Source organism: Mustela erminea, chromosome 8 (assembly GCF_009829155.1).
Source record: "Mustela erminea isolate mMusErm1 chromosome 8, mMusErm1.Pri, whole genome shotgun sequence".
In the NCBI taxonomy this organism is placed as follows: Eukaryota; Metazoa; Chordata; class Mammalia; order Carnivora; family Mustelidae; genus Mustela; species Mustela erminea.
The window spans coordinates 17,612,293-17,636,707 of NC_045621.1; the positions used below are offsets into that span (position 1 = coordinate 17,612,293).

At 44.7% G+C, this 24,415-nt stretch overlaps 1 protein-coding gene across 3 annotated transcripts in view; it reads left to right on the forward strand.

The window, feature by feature from the left end:
- The first annotated feature begins 2,371 nt into the window (after positions 1-2,371).
- Positions 2,372-24,415, forward strand: part of ADAM23 (ADAM metallopeptidase domain 23) — a 167,284-nt gene continuing 145,240 nt past the window's right edge. For 2 of the 3 annotated variants that reach the window (XM_032354550.1, XM_032354549.1), the window contains exons 1-2: positions 2,373-2,934; positions 4,109-4,326. In XM_032354550.1, coding sequence (XP_032210441.1) covers positions 2,721-2,934; positions 4,109-4,326 — 432 coding nt within the window. In that variant the 5' untranslated portion in view covers positions 2,373-2,720. Of the gene's footprint in view, positions 2,935-4,108; positions 4,327-24,415 lie in introns of all 3 variants that reach the window. The other variant, XM_032354551.1, reaches the window with a different exon arrangement.

The window sequence follows — 24,415 nt, forward strand, 5'->3', positions numbered from 1 at the left end:
ATTTCCTTCTTTCTTCTCATTCCTTGTATACCTCCTTTCTCCCAAGCCCTTGTTCAAGATTTTACTATTATATATATGTTATATATAATTATTATATATATGTAATATATACAATTATTATATTATATATGTCATTATATCATTATATCGGATATAAGCCAGGACATGCTTGTCTTGAGACACACCCAAGAACACTGATGTATAAGTAGGAACTATAGGAAAATGGGAGTGTTCACCAGCCTGCTACACTGTGACTACTGCAAGTTACCACACACTTCTGGTTTATTCATTCATGACATATTTTCTGAGAGCTTTCTCTGTGCCACAAATACTATGCTAGGTGCAAGGGACACAAGACTGAGCTAAAAGGAACATTATTGCTGCCTTCATTTGGGGGAAGAAGCATCAGTTACAAGCTTACATTAATAAACGTGTAATAGTTAATATCTTCGCTCTGATACAGAGAGGAAAAAGTAATACTAGTGTTTAGCCCCCACCAACTCTGTGATCTTTGATCTCTGTATATGTGTCTGCCTTCCTCTCTCCCTTTGGCTCTCTCTCTCCTCCCTCCCTCTTCCTTCTTTGTTTAGTGGGGGTTGTTGGGTGGAAAAATTTTCCCATGTACTTCAAAGGTTCCTCTGGCAGGTCTAAGAGGTACATTGACATGAGACAGATTAAAGGAGAAAAATAGATTTAATTTCATACATACAGGAACTCCACGTACATGAGAGTTCTAAAGACAGAAAGGTAAAATGAGATATATCTGCTCTCCTGGGCTAAGGAATGGGATGGGTTCTGGGGATTCAGAGGGTAGAGGGCAATTCTCAAGGCAATAAGAGTAAGAGCAGATATTTGGTAATGAGTTGTTTGCACTGCTGTACAAGGGGTCACTCAGAAAAAAAGTTATCCCTGGTAATAAATCTTATTCTGGGAAGGACCGCCAACTTAAATTCTTCTAGGCAGCTAAGGAAGATGCACAACTTTCTCTTGAGCCCACCGGTTTTCCAAAATAGTCCACATGCCAAAGCGGCACATTTTGAGAAGACTTGTTCTGACCCTTTTGGTGTGGAGAATATGGCTAACAACACTAAGCCCTGTCATCTCTATGGTGAGATACACACAACATGCGCACACACAATTTTTTTCTACTTGTGGAATTCTGGCTCCGCCACAGTATATGTTATAGTCTCCATTTTAAAGACAAATAGTGGAGCAAGACAATATTGTCACTTGCTTTCATTGGATGGATGAATAAACGAATGCTTGCATTGTGGGAATTTGGGGGCAGAACTATGCCACAGGCCCCAATTTGAAACCAACCATGGTAGTTAGTGCCTGCTAAACTTACCTAACTCAGGGACTTTCGATGTACTTTTTATGTACTTTTTTTTTTTTTTTCCCCAGCAGCAAGAGAAAAAGCTCCTCCTTTCTCTGCAGAAGTTAGGACTAGATCTCAAAATTTGAAATGTGTCCTCTCCAATGCATATCCACCCACATGGTTCTCAAATGATGGATTTGCCCAAATAGCTGCCACACACTTAGTTTCTAATCTCCGTATTTCTTGCCTACAGAATTTCTGAATCTTCCCAGATAAACCCAGTCACGCTTTCTGAACTTTTGAGCAAACATCTTCTGGTAATTTCTGCTTTCTGCAAAACCCCTAGGCACAGGCACAGGGGACAGGCGGGGGTGGAGCGCCCCAGCTCTGGGGATTCCTGCGCAGGAGGTCTGGCTCTCTGCGAAGCAGCCCAGCTCAGCGCGCCCTCCAGCCCCCGCCAGCCTGCAGCCAGCAAACGTGCCTCAAAGCCCTCACTTCACCCGCTAGGAGTGAGCTGAGTGAGAAGCAGCGCTATTTTTTACCTCCCTGGACGCAATCCTTTATATTTATTTGAAGAAAGGACATAAAAGATTAAGAAGGAAATGCTTGGCCTTACTTTCTCCCGGAGGAGGGGGTTGGAGTAGGAGGGGGAGTGGAGTATGTAAGATTTGCGGTGGTAGAAGTAGGTAGATTTCTCTGGCTGGTTGTTTTCTCCAGAGCATCTTTGTCTCTGGCCAGGAAACCCTCTCATTCTTTTTCTTCCCCTCTGGCTAATCTCTGATTGTCAGCCTTCCTCCTCTCCTGCCCCCACCTCTGAAGATGCCACCGTCACCTCTGATGCTGCCTGGGATGCTGCATCACTCTGCTGCTTCCCCCCTTCGCTCCCCCCGCCCCCCCCTTCCCTCCACGATAAAGCATGCGCAATGCGTCCTGTGCCTGGCAATAGCAACAGCATCAGTATCAGCATCAGCATCAGCATCAGCATCAGGAACCGAAGGCGCGCTCGGGCGCGCTCTCGAGGGCGGGGCGCACGCCCGCTCCGCGCGCCCCCGCGCCGCTCGCTCTCACGCGCCGTCTCAGCGTCCTCAGCCCCAGCAGCAGCCCCCGCAGTCGCTGGAGCGGCCGCGCCCGCCGCAGGGAGGGAGGAGCATCTGGGGAGGCTCCAAGTTGGCGGAGCGACTAGGACCCCCGGACTCTTCAGCGGCCGCCCGGGAGGGGCTGAGAGGCGAGCAGGGGAGGGGGCGCCGCCTAGCCTCTAGTCCCGAGCCCCGAGCCCCGACCCCCTGCCCGCGGCCGCACCATGCGCGCCGGGTCGGCGTGATCGGCTCCGCCCGCAGCCTCCCCGCAGCCTAGCCCGGCGCTCTCGCCCGCCACACTGAGCGGCGCCCGGGAGCTATGAGCCATGAAGCCGCCCGGCAGCAGCTCCCTGCGGCCGCCCCTGGCGGGGTACAGCCTTTCCCGAGCCTCTCGCGGCCCCTCCGGCGGCCCCGCCGGCCCGGCGCCTATCCGCGCCCTGGCCCGCGCGCCGCCCTGCCGCCTGCTCCTCGTCCTTCTTCTGCTGCCTCCTCTCGCCACCTCGTCCCGGCCCCGGGCCTGGGGGACTACTGCACCCAGCGGTGGGTATGGCCCCGGTGCCCTTTGCATTGCCTTGCCCGCGGGGCCCTGCAGAGGAAAGCGAAGGGCACGCGGGTCCGTGCGCTCCGGACACGTCCCGGGCTCGGCCTTTCCCAGCCACCCTGCCTGCCTCTCCACCCCTCTTTCCCCAAGCCCCGGTTCATGCCAGTTCACTTTCTGAAGTCCATTTCTGTTGCATTCACTAAAAACCCGTTCCAATTACTGCCGGTTCCACTGGAAGGTATTTAGTGGATGCGGGGTCCCTCAGCGATCTCTGCAACTTGGCAGAGGGGAAACCAGTGGCCGGGAAATGCAGCGAGGGAGCAAGTTGCTTCTTGGGTGGAGAGCCTGAATGCGAATGCGGGAGGACGTAATGATAATTAGGGGTAATGTGTTGTTTCCTCAAATCGCCTACTGGGTTTATTCACTGCCGTAGGAATTAAGGTGGGGGAGGGAAACTTTGGAGGTATAAACCTTTGGTTTGTAATTCTCAAAATGCTTGTCATTATAATGAACAGTTAAGATAAAATGATAGTCAATACATTGATGATTGGAAATCACTGGAAGCAGAGAGCTGGCCTTGGCAGAAAAATAAGGAATTGGAAAGCTGCCAGGATCTCCTTCCCTCTATGGCAAAAGATTTTTGCTCATCTCAAAGTTTAAAGCAAAAGGAATTGCCTGTTTTGTTTAATAAATAAATTAACAACCCATATCCATGAATTCAGCACTCAAGTTACCTCAGGAGCGAGCGTTCTTAGCTCTCGGATGGGATACTCCTAGTCAGAGTCCCATGGAGCTCCTGTAGACTTAGAGAGGGGGTGGAGATGAGGGTCAGAACCTCTGGGCATGTTCATTTAATGTCTTCTTCAAGTCCATGCCGCCCACCACCCCTATCCCCCATATTTTGAAGTATAAGACTGGTTAGAAATGTACATATAAAACACAAATAAAAAGAAATAGTACATTACTGTCTAAGCCTCATTGGCTGTTAACCTATCCAGGCCATTTCACTGTTGCGATAACTTGCTTTGCTGTTTCTCTACTTCTTACCTGCTTATACACAGAGAACTTTGTTTTTGCAATTAATGGAAAAACACATCGTAGTACTTATGTACTTAAAGGGTATATGTGTGTATTTGTGTATCTTTGTGCGCTCCCTCTACCTCCTCCCCCCAGCTCCGCATTGGAATGAAACTGCAGAAAAAAATTTGGGAGTCCTGGCAGATAAAGACAGCACATTGCAACAGCATAACAGCAGTAATATCAGTTACAGCAATGCAATGCAGAAAGAAATCACATTGCCTTCAAGACTCATCTATTACATCAACCAAGACTCAGAAAGTCCTTATCATGTTCTGGACACAAAGACAAGACACCAGCAAAAACATAACCAGGTAGGCGTGGGTCTGGGTATGCAAAAGGAGCTGCCATGAAGAGTTTTCCTTTGAATTGATTTTCTGCCAGAATCTGATGTCACAGATTTTACTGCAGCATTTTATTGGTAAATCAATTAATATTACTGTAGGGAAGAAACTGGAGGAAATAAACCTGGGATCTCCTGTGACAGGATTGCTGTCTGTTTTTTTCTCTCTGACTCTCCTGTGGAACTTAAATTTTCTCATGGCTTTTAAAATTCCTAGCTGGAATGTGGTCAGGTGTCTTTCAGGTGCATTGGGCACTGAGCAGGAGTTGAGTGAGCATGTTGATGGTCCTGACTTACATCGTGAGGCTTTATATAAGGGTGCAGGGTTCTTCCTCCCATGATGAAAACTGCTTTCAGGTCGCACACACAAGATTGCTGTAACAGGCTGTTTGCAGATTCCCTATCAGTTCCTCACTTAGAAATTGAGTGTTTAAATTTAATTTTAAATTTCTTTAATTGATCGGTAGGAAATGATGCTCTTTTTTTTTTTTTTTTTTTTTTCCTGATGTGTTTTCAGTAGGCAAACAATTTGACATTTGAAAAGATAATGGCAAACTGTGTAAATAATGTAGAGACCAGTTGGGGCCAGCATAGTCTTTCAGGACTTTATCTGCATTCATTGCAAGTGGTTGCTTTACTTTGAAGATGGTTCAGAAAGTGGCACTGATTTTTAAAAAGGCATTCAATGGAAGATGAAGGGGCTTCATGTTCAAAGAGTTTGAAGGATCTTTTTGTCTTGCTTACTGTTCTTTATTTGAGTTAGTAGTATTTTGGACAGATTTACACAATAGGTCAATCATCAGTGCCTCTTTTCTTCATCAGGACCAGAGAATAGAGTCTGTATGTCAAGAATTTACTCTGGGCTAAACCTGTCCAATGGTGAAAAGTACTGTCTAAGATCTAGAATTTAAGAGAAATATCTGTGGTTTATATCACTGTTTTTGTTAGTCTTCTGAAATATAGATAAGTTGTAATGGTATTTACTCCCATTTTGCAAATGGGAAATTAGAAATTTAAGGCTCTTGGGTGTGTTTCCCAAGATTGTAAAACAGCTAATATGAAGTTCAAGAAGCCCGAGTATTTCACTTTTATTATTTTCTACAAGTCAGGTTTCTGAGAAAATGCTTCCTTTGTATTGACTATTATTGGAGCAGATAATTTTGTTTCATAGTATTATGAAGTGGCTGTTACCCATCTATGACATCAGCCATGGGTTGACTCCTGGATCCTGCCTGCCCATTTGTCTTGTCGATAGGAGGAGTGGGTGGTGACTTTAAGGAGGAAGAATCGAAAAGCCTTTTGATAAATGCATTGGGACCCATTTTATGGCTTTCCTAATTAAGGAGATCTTCTACGGTTGAATGGCAGGTTCTCAAACCCCAGTGCCTTTGCATAGGGTGCTGGAGGAATTAAAAAGCAAACAAAACCAAAAACTTCCTTAAAGCCCATTTCAAAGAATGTTCAAGCCCTCCTGAGCTGATACTAAAAAAAAAAAAAAAAACCTCAGTGGAATATTTTTATAACTCAAATTATGGAAGCAATGGCTGATGCCTGCCTACTGGTGGAAAGTTACGTGGTTTGTTGGGTGGAACATGGTTTGACTACTCTACACTTAATTTTTATGGTAATAAGTTTTGTTAAACTTTCTCCTGCCACTTATATAAATTTCTCACTGTGAAACACGTACTTGCAGTTGAAATGATTCTTCATTTCCACCCTCCATGGGGAAGGGGGCTGTTCTTTTATCTCAGAAAAAAAATGTTTACATGGAAATGATATATGAGAGCATTTTTCTCCTTTTCTTATGAGTTTAATTGAACAAACAATTGTTGCACATTTGTGCAAAGGAGTAAGCTAAAGATTCAGAGATAAGAGATAAGGAGTACAAGGATGAACAAGACATGGTCTGTCCTTCAGGTGACACAAAAATGAGATAAGCAAGATTCTAAAAGGTGCTTCCATACAGGTATAAACAGTATCTTGTATCGTGGATGCCCTGAAATTTCCCTTTGTATTGTGATTTCCTTTTGTTTTTGTTTTTGTTTTTTTGTTTTGTTTTTAAGCCTCTCTTGAACTAGTTGACAAAAAGTATGCCATATGTTTTCTGCTGTATCTTAGGATGACTTGCCTAATAATAGTGATGAGAGATACTTGTCGGTTTAGCTGCTTTACAAATGTTTCAGCAAGAGAGAATCTATAGAATTTCATCATTTTTGGTTTTATAAAGGAAGTTTTGATTTTAATATCTGTGTATTAGGTACCTTTTTTCCTCTCCTGATTTCATTGCACTCCAGCACATTTTAATGAATGCCTTAGAAATGCTGAATCACTGTGCCATTCTCCTGGATCCTTAGATTGGGGGTAGAGGTGAAGGGAGAAGTTCCCAGATCTAGGTTGCAAGGCAGGACTTTGTATTTATTTCATAAATATTCAGGGTTGATCAGTCCTTATTACTTTACAACTGTGAAAGTGAAAATGTTATTAACTCTTTCAAAATTTGTGAGTTTAAAAACAGATTGTGCAGAGCACCTATGTAATACCAGTGTTTCTGAAAATCTGAAAGTTCTCTTTGTCAGAGATTGTCAGGAACCTTTTTATCTCTAGGCAGGGTGATGTATAACTTACTGTCCAAATAGCCACTGTGGAGAGTGACAGTAAGCATGCTTAATAATCCTGCTGGGATAATAGGCATAAACCAAGATGCTCCATTGCAGATGGGGCATGTGGTCACCTCGGAGCTAGATGGTTGTGTTCCTTGAGTTTTGGAGCTTACCGCAATTCAAGTTTCTTTGTAGACAGTTTTGTTTACTGATGAATTATTGTGATTTTTTTTTTTTTTTTTTTACTTGCCGGGAAGTCAGTTTACCACCTTGTAGATGTATAAGGATATGAAATGGAAAAATTCAGTTTTATTTTGTTACCAAGACTTGTCTTTTTTATGTGTAGAGATTTGTATAAGCAAAAATGGAAATTTATGATTGCTGAATGTAAGTATTTTTGAACCACTAATGCAATGTGTTAATGCAGTGGGCCATACATTTTAAAAAGAGGGAGAGACGATTTAGATTTATTCATTTATTCATTCACTCATTCATTCATCCATTCAGAGATAATCCTATGAGGTCTGTTTCTAAGGAAGTTAATGAGCTTGTAGTGGAGGAAAAATAATTTTCCTTTGACCCTTCTAAATTCTTGGCTGAACCTGCACCGTGCAATAAAAGATTAACAGGAGGAAAACAGACAGAAGTTTCTAACATGTGTATCTCCTCTATTTACTTGGGAGAGACCCAGGAAAACTGAGTCTCTCTCCAGAAAGGCCCACATCACTAGTTTAGACAACATCTCCAGCTAGAGACAAAAGAAGATGTTGGGGTGAGAGATGGGGGCCCAGGTGTGGGAGGCTGTCAGGAAAAGCACCGTAAGCAATGGCAAGGTAAGTCTCCGCCTTCTCCACTGATGAGAGTTCCTAGAGATTTAGAATCATTGTCTTCTTGATACAGAGAGAGAGAGAGTGAGCGAAATAGAGAGACCCTTACAAATGGAGATTTCTTATAAAATGTAAATGACTCTTACAGAAGGACTTCTACTCCCGTTTTCAAAACTTCTCCTGTGTCGGCTGTTTCTTAGAAATAATCAGCCTAAAATAATCCTTATGCCAAAGAAGCATATTTTAGGATGGTATATTCTCTCCCCCTCAAACCTTTTCCTGAAACTTTTCTTTAGTCAAAAATTACTTGCTTTGCATCCTACTCCCTTAGGATTCTTTTCTCTTCCTGTAGGGAAGGGATGGAAGACGTACCCTATGCACAGCACGGGGTCTAGGAAAGACAGAAGTCATCTCCTTTGACTTTAGTTGCCCTGCACACAGAGCTTCCCTACTGTGCGGGTGGGGGGGACGGCGAATTAATTAATTCTTAATTAATTAAGACAATTCTTAATTCTTTTTTTTTTTTTAAAGATTTTATTTATTTGACAGACAGATCACAAGTAGGCAGAGAAGCAGGCAGAGAGAGAGAGAGAGGAGGAAGCAGGCTCCCTGCTAAGCAGCCTATGTGGGGCTCTATCCCAGGACCCCAGGATCATAGGGGTAGACCTGAGCCGAAAGCAGAGGCTTTAACCCACTGAGCCACCCAGGCGCCCCAATTCTTAATTCTTAATGGAATTAAGAATATGCAGATTATGACCTGCAGAATGAGGGCGCACCAATCACCTGAATAGGGATCCTTTAGTACCTGAGCGGTCCTCCACCCCAGATCGTGGATGAACAGGAGATAGAGAGCAGAGTAGCAAACTCCTACTACTTATGAGGTGGTTGCAGCTGAGGTTTTTAACTTTTCCAGGTCTTACCTCCTAAGTGGCTATTTTAAAGATACTTATTTATTTTAGAGAGAGAAAGTGAATGAGTTGCAGGGCGGGGCAGAGGGAGAGGGAAAGAGAAACTCAAGCAGACTCCCAGATTGAGTATGTGGCTCCATCTCACGACCCTGAGATCATGACCCGAGCCAAAAGCAAGAGTTGGATACCCAACCGACTGAGCCACTGAGGTGCCCCTAAAGATTTTTATTTATTTATTTATTTATTTAATTTTATTATTTTTATTTTTTATCTCTGCACCCAAAGTGAGGCTTGAACTCACAACCCCGAGATCAAGAGTCATCTGTTCCACTGATTGAGCCAGCCAGGCACCCCCTCAGTGGTTATTTTAAAAGGTGCTCCGGGAAAAGCAAAGCAGGAACTAAGCGTGGGAATCCTAAACTCAAGGTCTTATCTAAATATTTGTCCAGACTCTGGGTGTGAGTTTGCTTATCATGCTGAAAAACGCCTAAGCAGCGACTCAGAAACAACAAAAAAATGTTATTTTTCTCATCCCAGTTGATCCGGTGTTAATCTTTAGGATATTAAACTTGAGGGAAAATTCTAGGCACTGTCAGGATGGTGGATAGTGAAAACCACTGTCAGAGTTTTGGTCACCCAGCACATAAAACATCTGAGCAGAGCAAAAATGCCAGTCAGCGGTATAAATGAAGGTTCGAAATCCTGTCCATTAACCATTTCCTTCTTTTGTTGAGATCTGGCCAAGAAAATAAAGCCCTTGGGTAAGGTTAAGGTAGTTGTTCAGTTACAGACTTGGGTGAGGTTATGAAACATGTGTTGGGCTGTCTTTCATAAGTTTCTCTGAATTTGTCCAGAATTATCAGTATACATGCAGCAGGTGGTCCCCTTTACAGCGCATATACCTTCCTTGGCCAGTAAGTAATCTGAGGCTAAACGGTTACCCCAAACCGTCTCTGCTCAAGAACCACGTTGTCACTGCATTAAAATTAGGCTTTGGGGCACCTGGGTGGCTCAGTGGGTTAAAGCCTCTGCCTTCGGCTCAGGTCATGATCCTAGGGTCCTGGGATCGAGCCCCGCATCGGGCTCTCTGCTCTGAGCCTGCTTCCTCCTCTCTCTCTGCCTGCCTCTCTGCCTACTTGTGATCTCTGTCTGATAAATAAGTAAAATCTTAAAAAAAAAATTAGGCTTTGGTGTAGGAGCCCAGTGTGTTCTGACAGGGTGGCTGACAGGCTGGTGTTTACCTTAGTCATTTGCTTTTGGGTGCCTAATGCAACGGCACCTAGCTCTCAGTCCTTGTGATGGTTAGTACCATGTCTGCGCCTGACAAAATGTGGGTGAATGCTGTACACTTTTGATGTCAGGGAGGCAGAAAGACAAAGTAAGGTTTCCATCCAGTGGTTTGAAAGGGTAGTCCCAGGGAGACTAAAGACAGATGGGATTTCCCAGGGGCCAGCGGGCATGCAAATGCGTTGGAAGTGGAGGGAAAGAGAAGTGCATATACGGAGAACCACGTATGTGTGAGATGCCTCAGGGCCTTAAGCCCACAGTGGACATCAACTGCTTGATCAGGGTACCTGGAATAAGTTGAGGTTTCCCCTGAATGGCGGGGCCTTGAAGCCCAAGACCATGGATATCGTGTTCCTGGGGACACAGTCTGGTTCGTATTCATCCACAGGGCACTGGTACCTGGGGAGATGGGAGGATTGGAAAAGGACGTGTGAGGGCTCCTGCCAGGTGCCACATGCTGCCTTGCAAAGTGTCCCACATGGGAGAAGCTGAGCACTGCACAGAGCTGCAGGACAGGCTACAGGGACCGGTAAAGTGGCTTCTGTGGCCAAATGGGGGCGGAGTCAATAAATCAGCTGTGTAGACCGCTAATGGGAAAGAGCCTTTGTGGAGTCCAGTGACATGCCCAGCAGTTACAGCGGCCCTTCAAAGTGAGCTTTACCTTCTGCCCATTGTATAACAGTATTAAGACTATTGGAGGGCTTGAATGGGAGCTGTGAGTGGGGGCCGTAGAGAGGTACCCTCTAAGTGTACATCTTCCAGAGGGTGTAGAGGGGTCTGCAGTGGCAGCGGCAGGATCTGCAGCCAGGAAGGGGTCCTCTCAGTGGAAATTAACTTCACAGACTCCCAGGAGGATGCATAGTGTGGGCCGATCTAATGGGTGTGGTGAAGGCAAGCATCTGAGCGAAGGGTTTAAAGGGGCCTCCAGAAGGGTCTGAGATGTCCACATACCTTGGCCTTCCCAAGCTCAAAGGTGCAACAGACAACAACTTGGCAGCCACAACTTCGCCTCACACCTGAGCAGCAAGCATAGCAATAAGCAAAGGGTTCGGGGTAAACATACAGTTAAGTGTGAAATGTCGCTCAAAGGGGTCAGTGGCAGGGAATTCATATAAACAGGTATCTGGTTCAGCAACCAAGTCCTGGGAAGTGCTTGCCCTCAGCAGCTGCTGCGACTTCCTGGGTTTCATCTCTGCTATAGTGGAATGTTGCAGTGTTTGGGATGAGGTTGTAGGTTTGGGCATTGTCACCTCCAGCATTGTCACAGGTGGAGGGAGCCATCTGGAGATGGGTGCCCCTCTCAGGAGGGGAACTGAAGGGTCAAGGGGTCTAGTAAGGTTGCATATATTTGGGGTGCCCAGATTAAGTTCTGCTTGAACCATCAGGAGCATTTATTGGTATCACAAATTCTCAATAAATTTTGGGGATCCCTGGGGTGCACCTCATAAATAATGAGGCAGTACTGTTCTCTAAGGAGGTCTCCATCCATAGATAGTAAGGGTTGGAGGGGCACCTGGGTGGTTCATTCAGTTAAGCGTCTGACTCTTGGGTTTTGGCTCAGGTTGTGATCTCAGGGTGTGAGATCAAGCCCCACATTGGGCTCTGCACTCAGCGTGGAGTCTGCTTTTCTCTCTCTCCTTCTCCCTCTACCCCTCCTGCTCATGGATGCTTTCTCACTCAATAAACAAACAAACCTTTAAAAAAAATAGTAAGGGTTGGAGGCACCTATGTAGCTTGGTTTAAAGAAAATTTAGTTATATGCTCCTGACAACTTAACGTTTGGCTCTATATTACTAGAGAAGTGTCTGAACTACATAAGCCAGTCAGCCAATTAGGTTTGAAATTAGGGCCATGTCCTGATCAGCGCCCAGAGGTCAGGATGCTGGTGAGTATGTACGCAAGGCTGGTGGGCTTTAATAAAGCTAGAATCCATACCTAGAAGCTTTTGAGTACAGCCCCTCTAAGGGCTGGCTTCCAAGTCTTGCTGTCCACCCCCCGATGCCGCACTAGGGTGCAAGTGAGCGAGTGCTGTATGGTCCAGCAACTTTCTCTGGGTGGAAGAGAAGCCCCATGATCCAGATGGCACACAAGGCGCAGAGTAAGGCCAGCAGTAGTGAGCATCTGTATTTTACCATTGTGCACCTGTCCATTGACTGCCCCATAGTAAAGATTTATTGTCGGTCAACAGTTCAGGGGTAGCTTCCTTCAAAGTGCGGCAGGGCTGAGTGGTGTAATTGTATTGCCATGCTGTCATCTTCTGATGTTGCTGGTGTCAACCAGCCTGAGTGCCTCTTGCCCTTGTAGAGCTCCACACCATCCTTCTGTGGGTCCAGTTGCAATTATTTTTACCTCCTTTGGGGAGGTATGGTTAGGAGAAATGAACCATCCAATAAAGCCACTATACATTGGACTTTCAGGAGGAATTTGCATATCAAGCTTGTAAGTGTGCGCCAGGAGCAGTATGGCGGGTCGGTGTTTTTCTAATGGGCCAGGACTATGACTAGGGTGTTATAGCTGACCACTTGTCCCTGATTAGGTCATCAATGAGTACTGGAAGGAGAGATGATCAACATTTTAAATCTGTAAAGAGACTCAAAAACAGTTGTGGAAAATGTAGATAATATTGTCCTGTAAGATGAAAGCATCAGATTCCCCCTTGATCACAATCACAGGCAGCATGGCCCAATGAGTCCACTTGGTGTGAGGATCATGGTGGCCATGTGGCCTAGAGTCTGAAGTGGTAAATGCCCCTGGCAGCCAGAAAGCCCATTTAGGAGTCTGATTACCGCCTTGTAACAGAAGGAGCAACTTGAGAGATGAAAGTACCACTGCAGCCCTGTAGGAGAGCCCAGAGCTAGCCCAGTGCTCTGATTCACGAGAAGTCAATGAGATCCTTGATCTGAGTCAATGATGTCTGCAGGGATGAATGGGACAGGATGTATTTAGAAAAGAAAGAGATTATCTGCTCCATAGCGATGTTCCTGGTGGGTGTAGCAAGCAATAGGCCAGTAAAGGGATCCACACATGCGGTTGTAAAGTGGATAGTGCCCACTGATAGAGGAAATGGCCCCAGTGAAAGCCACCTGTCAGAGACTACAAGGGCATAGACCTGAAGCATGACAGGACCGTGTGCAGTGTTTGGTTTGGGAGCATAATTTGCTTAGAATAAGCAGAATGCCCTGTGGTGGGTCCAGGTCACTGGGGCAGCAGCTCCCCCATAAGCTGAAGAGAATATGGGACCATTTGGCCAGGGAATAAGGAGCAGGGAAGTGGTGACTAAGAAAGGTCAGAATGGTAGAACCAAGGATTGATTGATGCATGTGTGTGGAGGGCCAGAGGAAGGCTGTGGTTTGGTGGTTCCGTGGTGGCGGTGGTGGGTGGAGCAATGGAGGCTTTGGTTGAGAATTGGTGGCAGAGAGCCCCAACTGGTGGTGACCTGGATTTGCACCAGGCCTGCCACTTTCAGGTAAAGATAGTCCCTGGAATCGTAGCCTTTGAATGTGCTGAAAGGCAGGTAACCTTAACTATAACTAGTGCCTGGCCAGTGTCTCTTCAAATTGGGTTAGCCCGAATGGCATGGTGTTGAATGAGAAAATTATTCTGCTGCCATTGCTCGATCAATAACTTTATTCTGTTAGCAACTTCCCATGAGTCAGTAAAAATATGGACAAGAGGCTTGTCATGGGCAGTGGTGCTCTGCACAACCGTTTGTATTGCTACAAGCTCAGTGAGCTGCACTAACTCAATTGGCCATCTTTGATAAACATGGTGCCACTGGCAGAATGGTACACTGCTGCTCTCCAGTGAGCTCCACTGGGTACGGTGATGGTGCTCCACTGGGTACAGTGATGGTGCTCCACTGGGTATGGTGATGGTGCCGCCATTGGGAAAAGACACAGACTCTCCTTCTCATTCCATCAGCTCTTCCAGGGGCTACCAGAGACTTAGGCAATGAAGACATTGTCCATCAGTTCTTCAAGGTCTGTGGGCAGGGGACTGAGGAGTGGGAAAGCCATATCCTCCTGTAATTTGGAAAGACACATCACATCGGGTTTAGCCTGTTCCTGAAGGTACCATGTCCATTTTATCAAAGAGGCATTTGTCGCTGTGTGAGCCATCGTTGGGAGGCATCCCTTGTCCATAACATGATGGTAAGTTGGGTACACAGGAGAATGGGCTTCATTACCACGAAGGCCTCTGTTTCTAAGAAAGGCAATAAGTGAACAAAATTGATGTTCTAAGGGGGCAGTGAGCATCTATGAAGGGCAGCTGTACAGTGCAGAAGCCCGTAAGGCAGCTAGGAGGTGCCATGTTTAGTCCATGGGTAGAATCCGAGATGCATAGTGCATGGTGGCCAGTGCCTCAACCCATGGGGATCTGGAGGTCAACTGATGGACTTGATCTTTATGTCAGCTGTAAGGCTGTTGAACTCCTCCCCCCAAATGTGGAGGATTTGCATGTGGTTGCGTAAATGTATTTAAAAATGATGGGTAAGCATGGTATGTGTTGTTTCCAAAATATGACATGTTGAGCTTGCTGTAGTTTGGTGGGGGGGCCGGATAGTTACCAACTGATGTTTAACCACAAGTGGAATTTTCCAGGCTTTAGAGGACCAATAAATACTCAGAAACTACACAGTTGTGGCTGGCTCTTGAATCTTATGTGGGGCAGTAGCCCACCCTATGTTGTAGGTGGATCACCAGCCTTGTTGGAGCCTCTCTCACCCCATCCTCTGAGGGGCCGTGCATTAGAAGGTCATCAATCCAGCGCCACATAGTGCAAGCATACCATTGTAAGGGTATTCAGGTCTTGCTGGCAAAGACTATGGGCAATAGTAGACTGTTAAGAGAGCCCATAGGCAACCAGGTGAAGGTATATTGGATGCCTTCGAACATGAAGGTGAACTGCCGTTGGGATTCCTTGGTGATTGATACTGAATAGAACCTATTAGCTAGATCCATCAAGGCCAAAGTAGTCTCCTGGAGCCCTCTGCATGTCCTTACTTAACTGGAAAATGTTGGGGATAGGATTCTGAGCTTCCACAATAGGAGTACCTGAGCACTTAAATTTTAGTAGTCAACTGTAGGGTGCTACTCATTAGTAGTGGGATTTAATATTGGCCAAAAGGGAGAATTGATAGGAGAAATGGTGTGTTTAATGACTTTTCCTTTAGTAAATTTTGCATTATAGACTACAGTCTCCCAGTCCCTTGTCACAAGTGATATTTGGGGACTATTTACCATCTTAATAGGGAGCTGGCAGTCATATGGACTCCCAATGTACAGCTCCCACTAGAAAGTTCAGGAATTTGGGATTATTCCAGATGGAACCACGGCATGTCAAGGCAACCATACCTGTAATGGGATAGGGTAGGACCAAAGAAGCCTTTAGCACTAAAAGATTTTTCATAAAGATTGTTCCAATAGTGACATCCAATGGAAATTGAATGCCTTCTACTCTTCTGTTATGCCTTATAGTTTGAAGGATGCCCCTGGCTTTATGTTTGGAGGGGTTCTTAGGTAGCACTGTAATTTGGGCTCCAGTGTCAGTGAGAATAGTAAAATGTTGCCTATTACGTGTGTCACAATGGATAATTACAGATGTTATCAGAGGGTTAAGTTCAGAGAACTGCCGAGGGCAGGGGCCTTGGCAGCAAGTTTCAGAGATAAGGATATGGGATTCCAGATCCTGCTGCAGGGGCTGGAATGTTCCGAGATGTGATGGCATCTGCCCTTGGTGGAATTGTGGGGAGGAGCTGACAGTCCCTTGAGGTGCCCTCAGTGCCCAAGCAAAGGCTTCTAACTTGTTTTTGGGCTGTCCACAAATTAAGTCATTATGGACACCAGATCTCCAGAGTTGCCAATACAGTGAGGCCTCTTGGTGACCTTGAGAGGGAGGGAGCTGGGTCAAGGCAACACTGGTCAGTAGAGACTGAAGAGGGGCCTAGAAACTCCCAAATTCCCAAAGGGCACCTTCATTGGGTTCCTGGCTGAGGGGTCAGCAGGTTCCATTTGCCTTTCCCAGCAAAAGATTTGAGCTTCAGGAACACTCATTTTCCTGTCTAGCTACAACACTGATGAAGTCTTAAGCCTGTTGTCCTGTATCTAACATTTTTATGGGTTATAACAGCATGGCCTTATAATGAAGGGGAGTGCCCTTTAAGAAGAACTTAGGTCCTGGCTCCAAGGGCATCTACTCTGGGTTGGAAGTGGTCAGGGGCTCTCTGGAGCATGATGTTCAGCAAAATGATATACTCATTAAACCATTTCAACTTTACACAAGAGAAGGTGCACTTTATCTGGAGCTGTCCTCTTACAGTGAGCCCAGACTCAGTAATAATACGACAGACTGACGGGCCCAGTGCCAAGCCACAAACATCGAAGTCAGGAGAGGCAGAGTGTCATTCTTCTTATCCCTGGGGGCTCTGGAGGTGTGGGGTGGTCTCTTCCTCAGATTCATCCTCTCTTGTCTGGCTTGATGTATTTGGGAGTGCCCTTGTTGTGGTGACAAATCTGGGGGCTTTCTTGTGCATCTCTCTTGTGCATCTGAGCTTCTGCAAGCAAAAGCTTGAAGCCAATCAGTGCCCTTCCTCCCTTCCCTTTGGACATATTTTTCTAGAAAATGTTGCATTTGTATCATGGCATAGTTAGGTGTCTTTGTTTTTCGTTCATGCTGGTTGTCATTGGATGTTTTGTTAGGATGCTAGGACAGAGGCTGTCTCTTCCCGGGCTCATAGTTGCTGCTTCCTTTTCTAGGGTGTCCAAATCAACTTCTGTGGGGTTGGGGTTCTCCTCCACTAGGGTAATATTAGCCGGTATATTTGGGAATGCCCCCAAGCCCCAAGAATGTAGCTCTAGTAATTAGGAATGAAGGTATGCCACTGTGCTAAGTAAAGCCCAAGCCATCTTACATCTTACAAGTATCTGGTAGTTTTTTGACCTCCTCTGGGAACTTAGGAAGAGCTGGTACCATGTGCTTGGGGGCCCTGCTTTTATTAAGAATTTTATTAAGAATTTGTTTTGTGGGGCACTTAGGTGGCTCAGTCATTAAGCATCTGCCTTCGGCTCAGGTCATAATCCCAGGGTCCTGGGATTGAGCCCCACATAGACTCCTTGCTCAGCAGGGTACCTGCTTCTCCTTCTTCTGCTTACCCTGCTTGTGTTTTCTCTCTCACTGTTTCTCTCTGTCATACAAATAAATAAAATCTTAAAAAAAAATTGTTTTCCCATACCATGGCAAGGGTGGGACTTCTGGTATCCCATGGAGTTGAGGGACAATCTGTGACGGCAGCAAGGAATGCAGCAACGTAGAAGAAGTTTGCCTCAGCAGTGTTTGCCCACCATGGTGCCATGATCCCCCTGGTAGAGCTGTCACGGGATAGGGCTGGTTTCCCAAGCTCAGTACCTGGTCCTGATCACTTGATGCAGTGGGTCCAGGAGCTGGCCTTCCCTTCGGGCACTGACCTAGGGAATCTCTCCTTGGTTCCCAAGACTTGATAGCTGGAGCCCCTGGTTCCTGCCTGAGGGAGAGGATCAGAGCCCTATCATCCTTAGTTATCTCACCTTGGCTCAATCCTAGAACTTTCCATGTAATTATAGCCAATCACCTCCAGACCCGAAGCCCCGAAGGTCTTGTTTAGAGACTATTGGGCAACTCGCCCACCTAGACTGAGTCCTGCTTGTTGGTCTGTGCAGGGGGGTCTGACCTTTGACTGCACCAACAATCTCGGTAGGGGATTCGAGGCAATACCTGGCAGGAGCAGTACACAACGGCACAAAGCAACAGCACAGACCACGAGCAAAGGAGTGCTTCTTTCCTGGAGAGGCTGAGTAGTCTGGGAGAGGAAATCAGTCAGTCATTTGCAGCTCAGTGGCATTGTTTTTTTTGGGCGGGGGGAGGGGCAAAAATTGCCCACAGTCCCAACCTCATCTCCAGTTGGAAATCCTACACTCAAGTCCTTACCTAATGTCCAGACTCGATGCAAGCAGGGTTATCACACTGTAAATGCCTGGCAGCAATTCAGAAAAAACAAAAATTCTTTTCTTCATCAAATCTACTCTCTACCACCCCAGACTGAAGGGAGAGAAAAGAGGTGTTTAAATGAATTTAGATCACGGTGATTATTATTGCACCCTACTCAACATCAGAACAAGATTGGTTTCACATTTCCTGACCATCCAGCTACTCCCTTGTTCTTGGTGTAGGGCAGCTGGAAGAGTTACAGGGTCCTTTCTCAGAACTGATAGAGTGGTGATTATATGGTTATACAGTAATACAAACTTTTACATTGGCCTCAACTTTCTTCCCAGGCTTTCCAGGTGTTCTGAAGCAGTCATTACAAAATTGTAGTGTGTAGAATACAGGCTTGTAATGGTTTTGCTTGTAATGCCTGGTATATAGGAGGCTGTCAGTAAATAGCTGTTGAATGAATTGATGATTGAGCACTCGTATGATAGAAAGAGCACAGTGCTTCCTGTGAAATTCTGTGTTATAATCAAATTGACAATTCAAAAGAGCCTCAAGTTACTGTTGAGAATTTTTGGCACAGTGACAGATCAGTAGGAGAGATAATTTTGATCTTGAGTTTTGAGTGCTGCATAAATTGCACTGTATGTTTACATTACCTAAAATAGTGAAAATATCTGTATTGACAGTTCTTAGATTGTTCCTATCACTGTCACCCACTATTCTTCATTAATGTGGAGCTGACCATGTGACAGTTTTGTGCTTTTTTTCTTTTTATTGCCATGGGTTAATTCTCAATGGTGGAACGAGAGGTGTGTCCACCTATATAGTTCCGGATAAATCAGATTTACGTCTGTGGTACATTAGTTCTGCTTGGTTCACTAAACGTTTATTGAATGCCTTTTGAATCAGGCACTGTGCCAGACTCTGGGAAAAGTGGCAAAGAGTATTACTGAGTCCCTACCTTTGCTCATAATTGAATGGCCTTCAGAAACAACGCAATTGGTGGTGTGTGGTTCATGTCAGTGCAGTTGGTAGTTGTAAGAACAAAAATATGTGGGCACCCAGGAAAGTCAAAGAAAATGTTGTGGAGGGAGAAACAATTGAGCTGGCCCAAAGGAGCAGTTAGGAGGTGAGTTTTCGGGAGGTGGGGAGAGGGTGGTGGGTTAAGGAGGGGAAGGAGACTTCCAGAGTGAGCAGCCGAAGCCTCCAGCCGGCTGAGAAACAGTAAGGAGTTCAGTGTGGTCAGTGTGAGAAGGGAAAGCCGAGGGTGGGAAATCTAAAAAAATTGGGCATTAGTGTTACATCTGTAGTCAGTTAAAAAAACAAACAAACAAAAAACTAGGGGCGCCTGTGTGGCTCAGTCAGTTAAGCGACGACTCTTGATTTTGGCTCAGGTCATGATCTCAGAGTTGTGAGATCAAGCCCCACATTAGGCTTTGCACTGAGTGTGGAGCCTCCTTGAAGTCTCTCTCTGCCTCTGCTCCGCCCCTCCCATCCCCCCTTATGCTCTTTCTCAGAAAAATAATAAATAAATAAATAAATAAATAAATAAATAAATAAACTAAGTCCTCCAGAAGCCCAGTAATGGACATGTTTATAGATGGGACAGTTGAGATTTATTTAATTGGTGTCTTCAAGAAGGATGAACAGCTGGTCAGCGGCAGACAGAGCCTGGATTTAAACCCAGGTCTCATCCTTTGCAAAGCCCATGCAGGAGAGACGACGGTCCATGGGAGTGGTGGGGGTAAGTGTGCAAGCCCGTGAAGAGTGTGAAGAGCTCAGGGGTTTAGATATTCTGATATGAGAGGTTAGATCTCAGAGGGTGAAGCCCCGAGAAGTCAGGAGGTGAGTGCATTATTTTTCCGGTGTTGATTAAGGGCCACTTCTATGGCTCCTCAGGGAACTTACCTTCTCTTACCTTATGGGATGAGACAGACCTTCATTCAACACAACGAGAGCAACACCAGCGACAGTGACACAAAGATGTCAGGCACTGACAAGTGCTTGAGGATGAAATAATGTATGTGTTAGAAGATGGTGAGTGTGATGATTCCCTTGACAAGTCCAAAGACTGGGCCCATTGTCTCGGGTGGGAGTGACCCACCTACGGTCCCTCCTCTACTGTTGACTTCGTTCCCCTCCCCCTCCCTCACCGCCCACTCAGCCTTCCTTGTTCTGCTCCTTGCCTGGCCCCAGGAGGTGTTTCTTGGATTCTTCTGTCCTGTGAAGTCTGGACCGTATTTGGTCACTTCACCCTGGACTGATGGGGCGGCCACTGGCTCTTTAGCCGTCTGAGCTAACGTGTACGTCCCAGGTCTGTCTTCAGTGCATGTTTCTCAGAAGCCTTCCTGCTCTTTCTGCTCAGGGCTTGACTCATTCCTGCGAACTATGAAACTACTATGTCATCCTGTCTTCACTTGTTCTCAGGTTTCTTTAACAGATCGGGCCTCTGTCCTTCTCTCTGGAGCCAGTCAAAAAATGATCCAGGACCATGGAATTGCCCCATGCAGTTGCCCAGGGGTGGTGGCACCACCCCCCAGTCTGGGAGTCCAGTCAGGCAGGAAGAGAGCTGTCCACCTGCCTCCCTCATTTTCCTCCGTGGAACCTTTGTTTTTCTAGCCACCTGACAGTGATCCTGGGGAGTCATCTTTGACTTTTTCTCTCCTTCATCTTCTGTCTATAAATAGTCACTTATTAAGTCTTGACGTTTCTCCCTTGAATACATTCTTCCTCCTCTCTCTGTATTGTGTTCTTGTCATTACCTCTTGTCTCTCTCTGTCAGTCTGTCAGTCCCACTGCTGACAGATGAATCTCGGAACACTGACTTCATCCTGTGACTCCCTTTACCGACACTCAACAAGCATGGTTTTAGCTTGGGGGATTTGTCTTGCTCAGTGAAGGAGAGAACATGAAGCTTTCTAGAGAAGAGCTTCCCTTCTGTATACTGTACACACGTTTGCTGTTCTGCAGTCCTTTGGCATTTTTCCAGGCCTGTTTATGCAAAGGTCAGCCCATGGCAGGAGGTAGTTTTGTCTGGATGGTTCCACTTGTATCTGTCCAAACTCCAGGGCTAGTTAGGGAAAATCCTTGTGATCAGTGGCCACAACTGAATCTGTCCGTGATGTGTCTCAGGCTTTTGTTGTAGGTTCAAATACTGTTAAATTCCTGCTTTAGAAGACCCTGTCTTCTCTGTCTTTAAGATCTGAGTAATGAATTGTTCCTAGAGTATAAGGTTTTCTGAATAAAAATTTTTTATTCCTCTCCAAAATGTACGTAGTCATAAGGCTTTATTCACACAAAGTATTCAATTGACAAATGACGGGGGTACCCTTTAACCTTATGATAGACTCATTCATTCACATAATTCATTCATTCAAAATCCAATCAGCATCTGAATTTTGTAGTTTTATAAAAGAGGCTTTGTGTTTAGAATTTATATAAATTTCGTACAATTTTAATCAAAGCTAATGCTAGGGATTCTATTATAAAAAGGATAGCTCCAGTTACTATGTTTTACTCAGAATAATGAAAAGTTAAGAACAATCATGTTTATTCATAGCCAATTAGGATAGTTTTTGCTTTTTGTAGAATAACATGAAAAGTGCATTCTTCAACATGGGACACCCATTCTGGGACGGAGCCAAACCTGGCTTGGTGCTCTGAATAAGGTTTTCTTGTTTTTGTTTTGTTTTTATTTTTGTTTTTATATATAGGTGCTTCTTCTGGCTATAGAGTAGACAGAGGCTACTTTCCCCATCTGGAACATAACAAATTAATGAATTGATGAATTAATGAATTAATGAATTGAAGGTCTACTTTCAATTCTGTTTTGAAAGATATTTAGAGAACACAAAATGTTCTCTATTTAAAAATGAAAAGGATGGAAATTCAAGTAAGTATCCTCTACTGATAGATACTAATTATAGAGAGTTAAGTTCAAAGAAACCAATGAACAGAAGTATAAATAACACCCTATAACTAATGACTATATTGTTCTTTTAAAATTGTTATTTATTTATTTATTTTGGGTAGAGGGGAGAGAGCACACGCACACAGTGGGAGGCGGGGGGCAGAGAGAGGGAGAGAGAGAGAATCAAGCTTAATCAAGCAGGCTCCACCCCAGCACGGAGGCCCTCCCGGGGCTCAGTCTCACAACTCTGTGATCATGTCGTGAGCTGAAATCAATGGTCAGCGATGCTTGACCAACTGAGCGACACAGACACCCTCTACTGCTCTTTAATTTGATCTATTTTTCTATAGTCGAGAATGTTCACTTTTTTCTTATCTACATGGTGTGTCCACTTGAGGGACTCAACCTAGCCCATTTTTAACCCTCGGGAGGTAGTGAGAACAGGCTAATCACATGCTCTTACATCACTTCCTTTTGCCCTCAGTGGGGCTAAAGATTAATTTTAGAAGTCAAATCTAAGTGCACCTAGAGGCGTTTCATAAAAAATATTCCAGCGCCACGAATACATTGATATTTGGATATTTGCAGATGGGCTCCATTAATAATATAAATCAATCAACACTTAGGGGAGTCCCTCATCTTCCATGTGTCTTCTCGCTCTTTACTGTTTCAGCTAAGTAGAATGCACTAAATCAACTTGCAATTCATGCTGCAACACACTGGTGATAGCAAAGATAATATATTACCTTTGTAGCGAATCTAAACAGTTTCTTAAAGTCATTTTCATATCTATTATCTCACATAGCTCTCACAACAACAGAACAGGTTATATTATTAGTGATTATTATTTCTGTGTTCTAGATGAGAAAACCAAGTCCAAAGAAGTCAGGTCAGTTGCTCTGGGTCTTGGTAATTGTTGGTGTGACCAGAATGGCTTGAACTTCCAGTCTCTTATTCTTTTATTACACAGTATTTGTGGGTTGAACAGGGAAGTTTCTGTCCCTTTTAGACAACTTTCCTCTCTATAAAAGGGATCTATGAACTAATTACACCCTAGTACACAATCACACATACCCTGGCCTTCTTCTGTAACCAATTGTGGTTTTTTTTGTCCTTTTTTTTGGCTCCCCCCCAAATGAGAACTCTAGATAAATAATCTTGTTTAAAATCCTGACCTTTTTTACAGTATGTTGCTTACCTGCTTACCTTTTCTTGTTATACTTCCTTGGCTTTCGTTTTTTCCTCTCTCAGATTTCCTTCCATCTTGTTAACTGAACCAAGGGTGTTCCGGTGCTCCCAAATTATAAGTTAGACATTTGACCATTTTAGAAAAGCTTTTATTTTTTTGGAAAAATATTCTCCAGCATAGGAGTCTTCAGCCTGAAGAAACAGGTCTTTGAAACAAGTTGAATTTAATAAGAACTGGTTCACTTACCCTTTTTTTTTTGTTTTTTTTTTACTAACATCCAATTTAAACTATTTGTCAGCATGTGGTAACCAGTGTTCCTACACAGACATGATGTTATGTCAGTGCAAAGCAGGAAAATTGGCACTTTAATGATACAGGGTAGGCATTTATTTGTGGGATAAATATGATTTCTGCTAGGCTGTTTCGAATGTCAGATAGTGACTTTCTTTACTAACTCATTTGCAATGTCGTGAGGGAAGAATGGTTGGGGAGTCAAGGGTCACGTCTGCTAATATCATCAATACTTATCAATAACATGGACATAATGATAGTGTTCGCCCCAGAGGTTGTGCCTGACTGAAGTGGGATGCCCATGTAAAGTGGTTGGCATAGTAGCTGGTATATAGGAAGTATATCATTTACTCAGTAAATGATACTCATTTATTACTAAGTACATGTCTAGGGAACCCAAGCTATGAACTGCTCTTTTATGAATAAAGATTGTTTTAGTCAAAAGAAGGTGGCTTAGAAGTCATTGTAAGGACATTTGTGGGGAAGGGTGACATTCTGGGTGTCCCTGGTGTCATGGCTGCAGGTGACCGTGACTGAGTCATCTCCAATGAGAGCGGCATACTTAGGTAGGAGCGAATACCCGAAGATGTGGGGTGGTGCCTTAGGGCTACAATCCTCTAAGCCAGGTTGAAGCAGTATTATGTCAGCATGGTGTTTGTACTCTAGGGGATAGAGGAGTCTTCCCTAAACCTCTGCTAACAATCAGGCCTGGTCGGAGCTGGCTACAATCAGGCATTTTGTTGTAAGGTCAACTGTTTTCCTTGTGGAGCTAATTACCAAGGTGGGGATGGTGTGGCTCCACATACTATAAATAGCATGAATTTGTATGATAATTTCCCTAAGGAATGTCCCAATTAGATAAACATCCTCCTCCTTCTCCTCCTCCTCCTCACTCCCCAAGTCAAGTCTCCACACAAAACAGAACCCCAGAAGTACTGTCATCTGCAGTTGATAGTTTTCTTGGCTTTAGAATGAAATGTAATAATTATAAAACCATGTCAAACGGAATAGTATATAGACCTCCGAACCAGAAGCATTTAACTGGGTGAGAATATCAGAAGTACAGTTCTGGTTCTTATT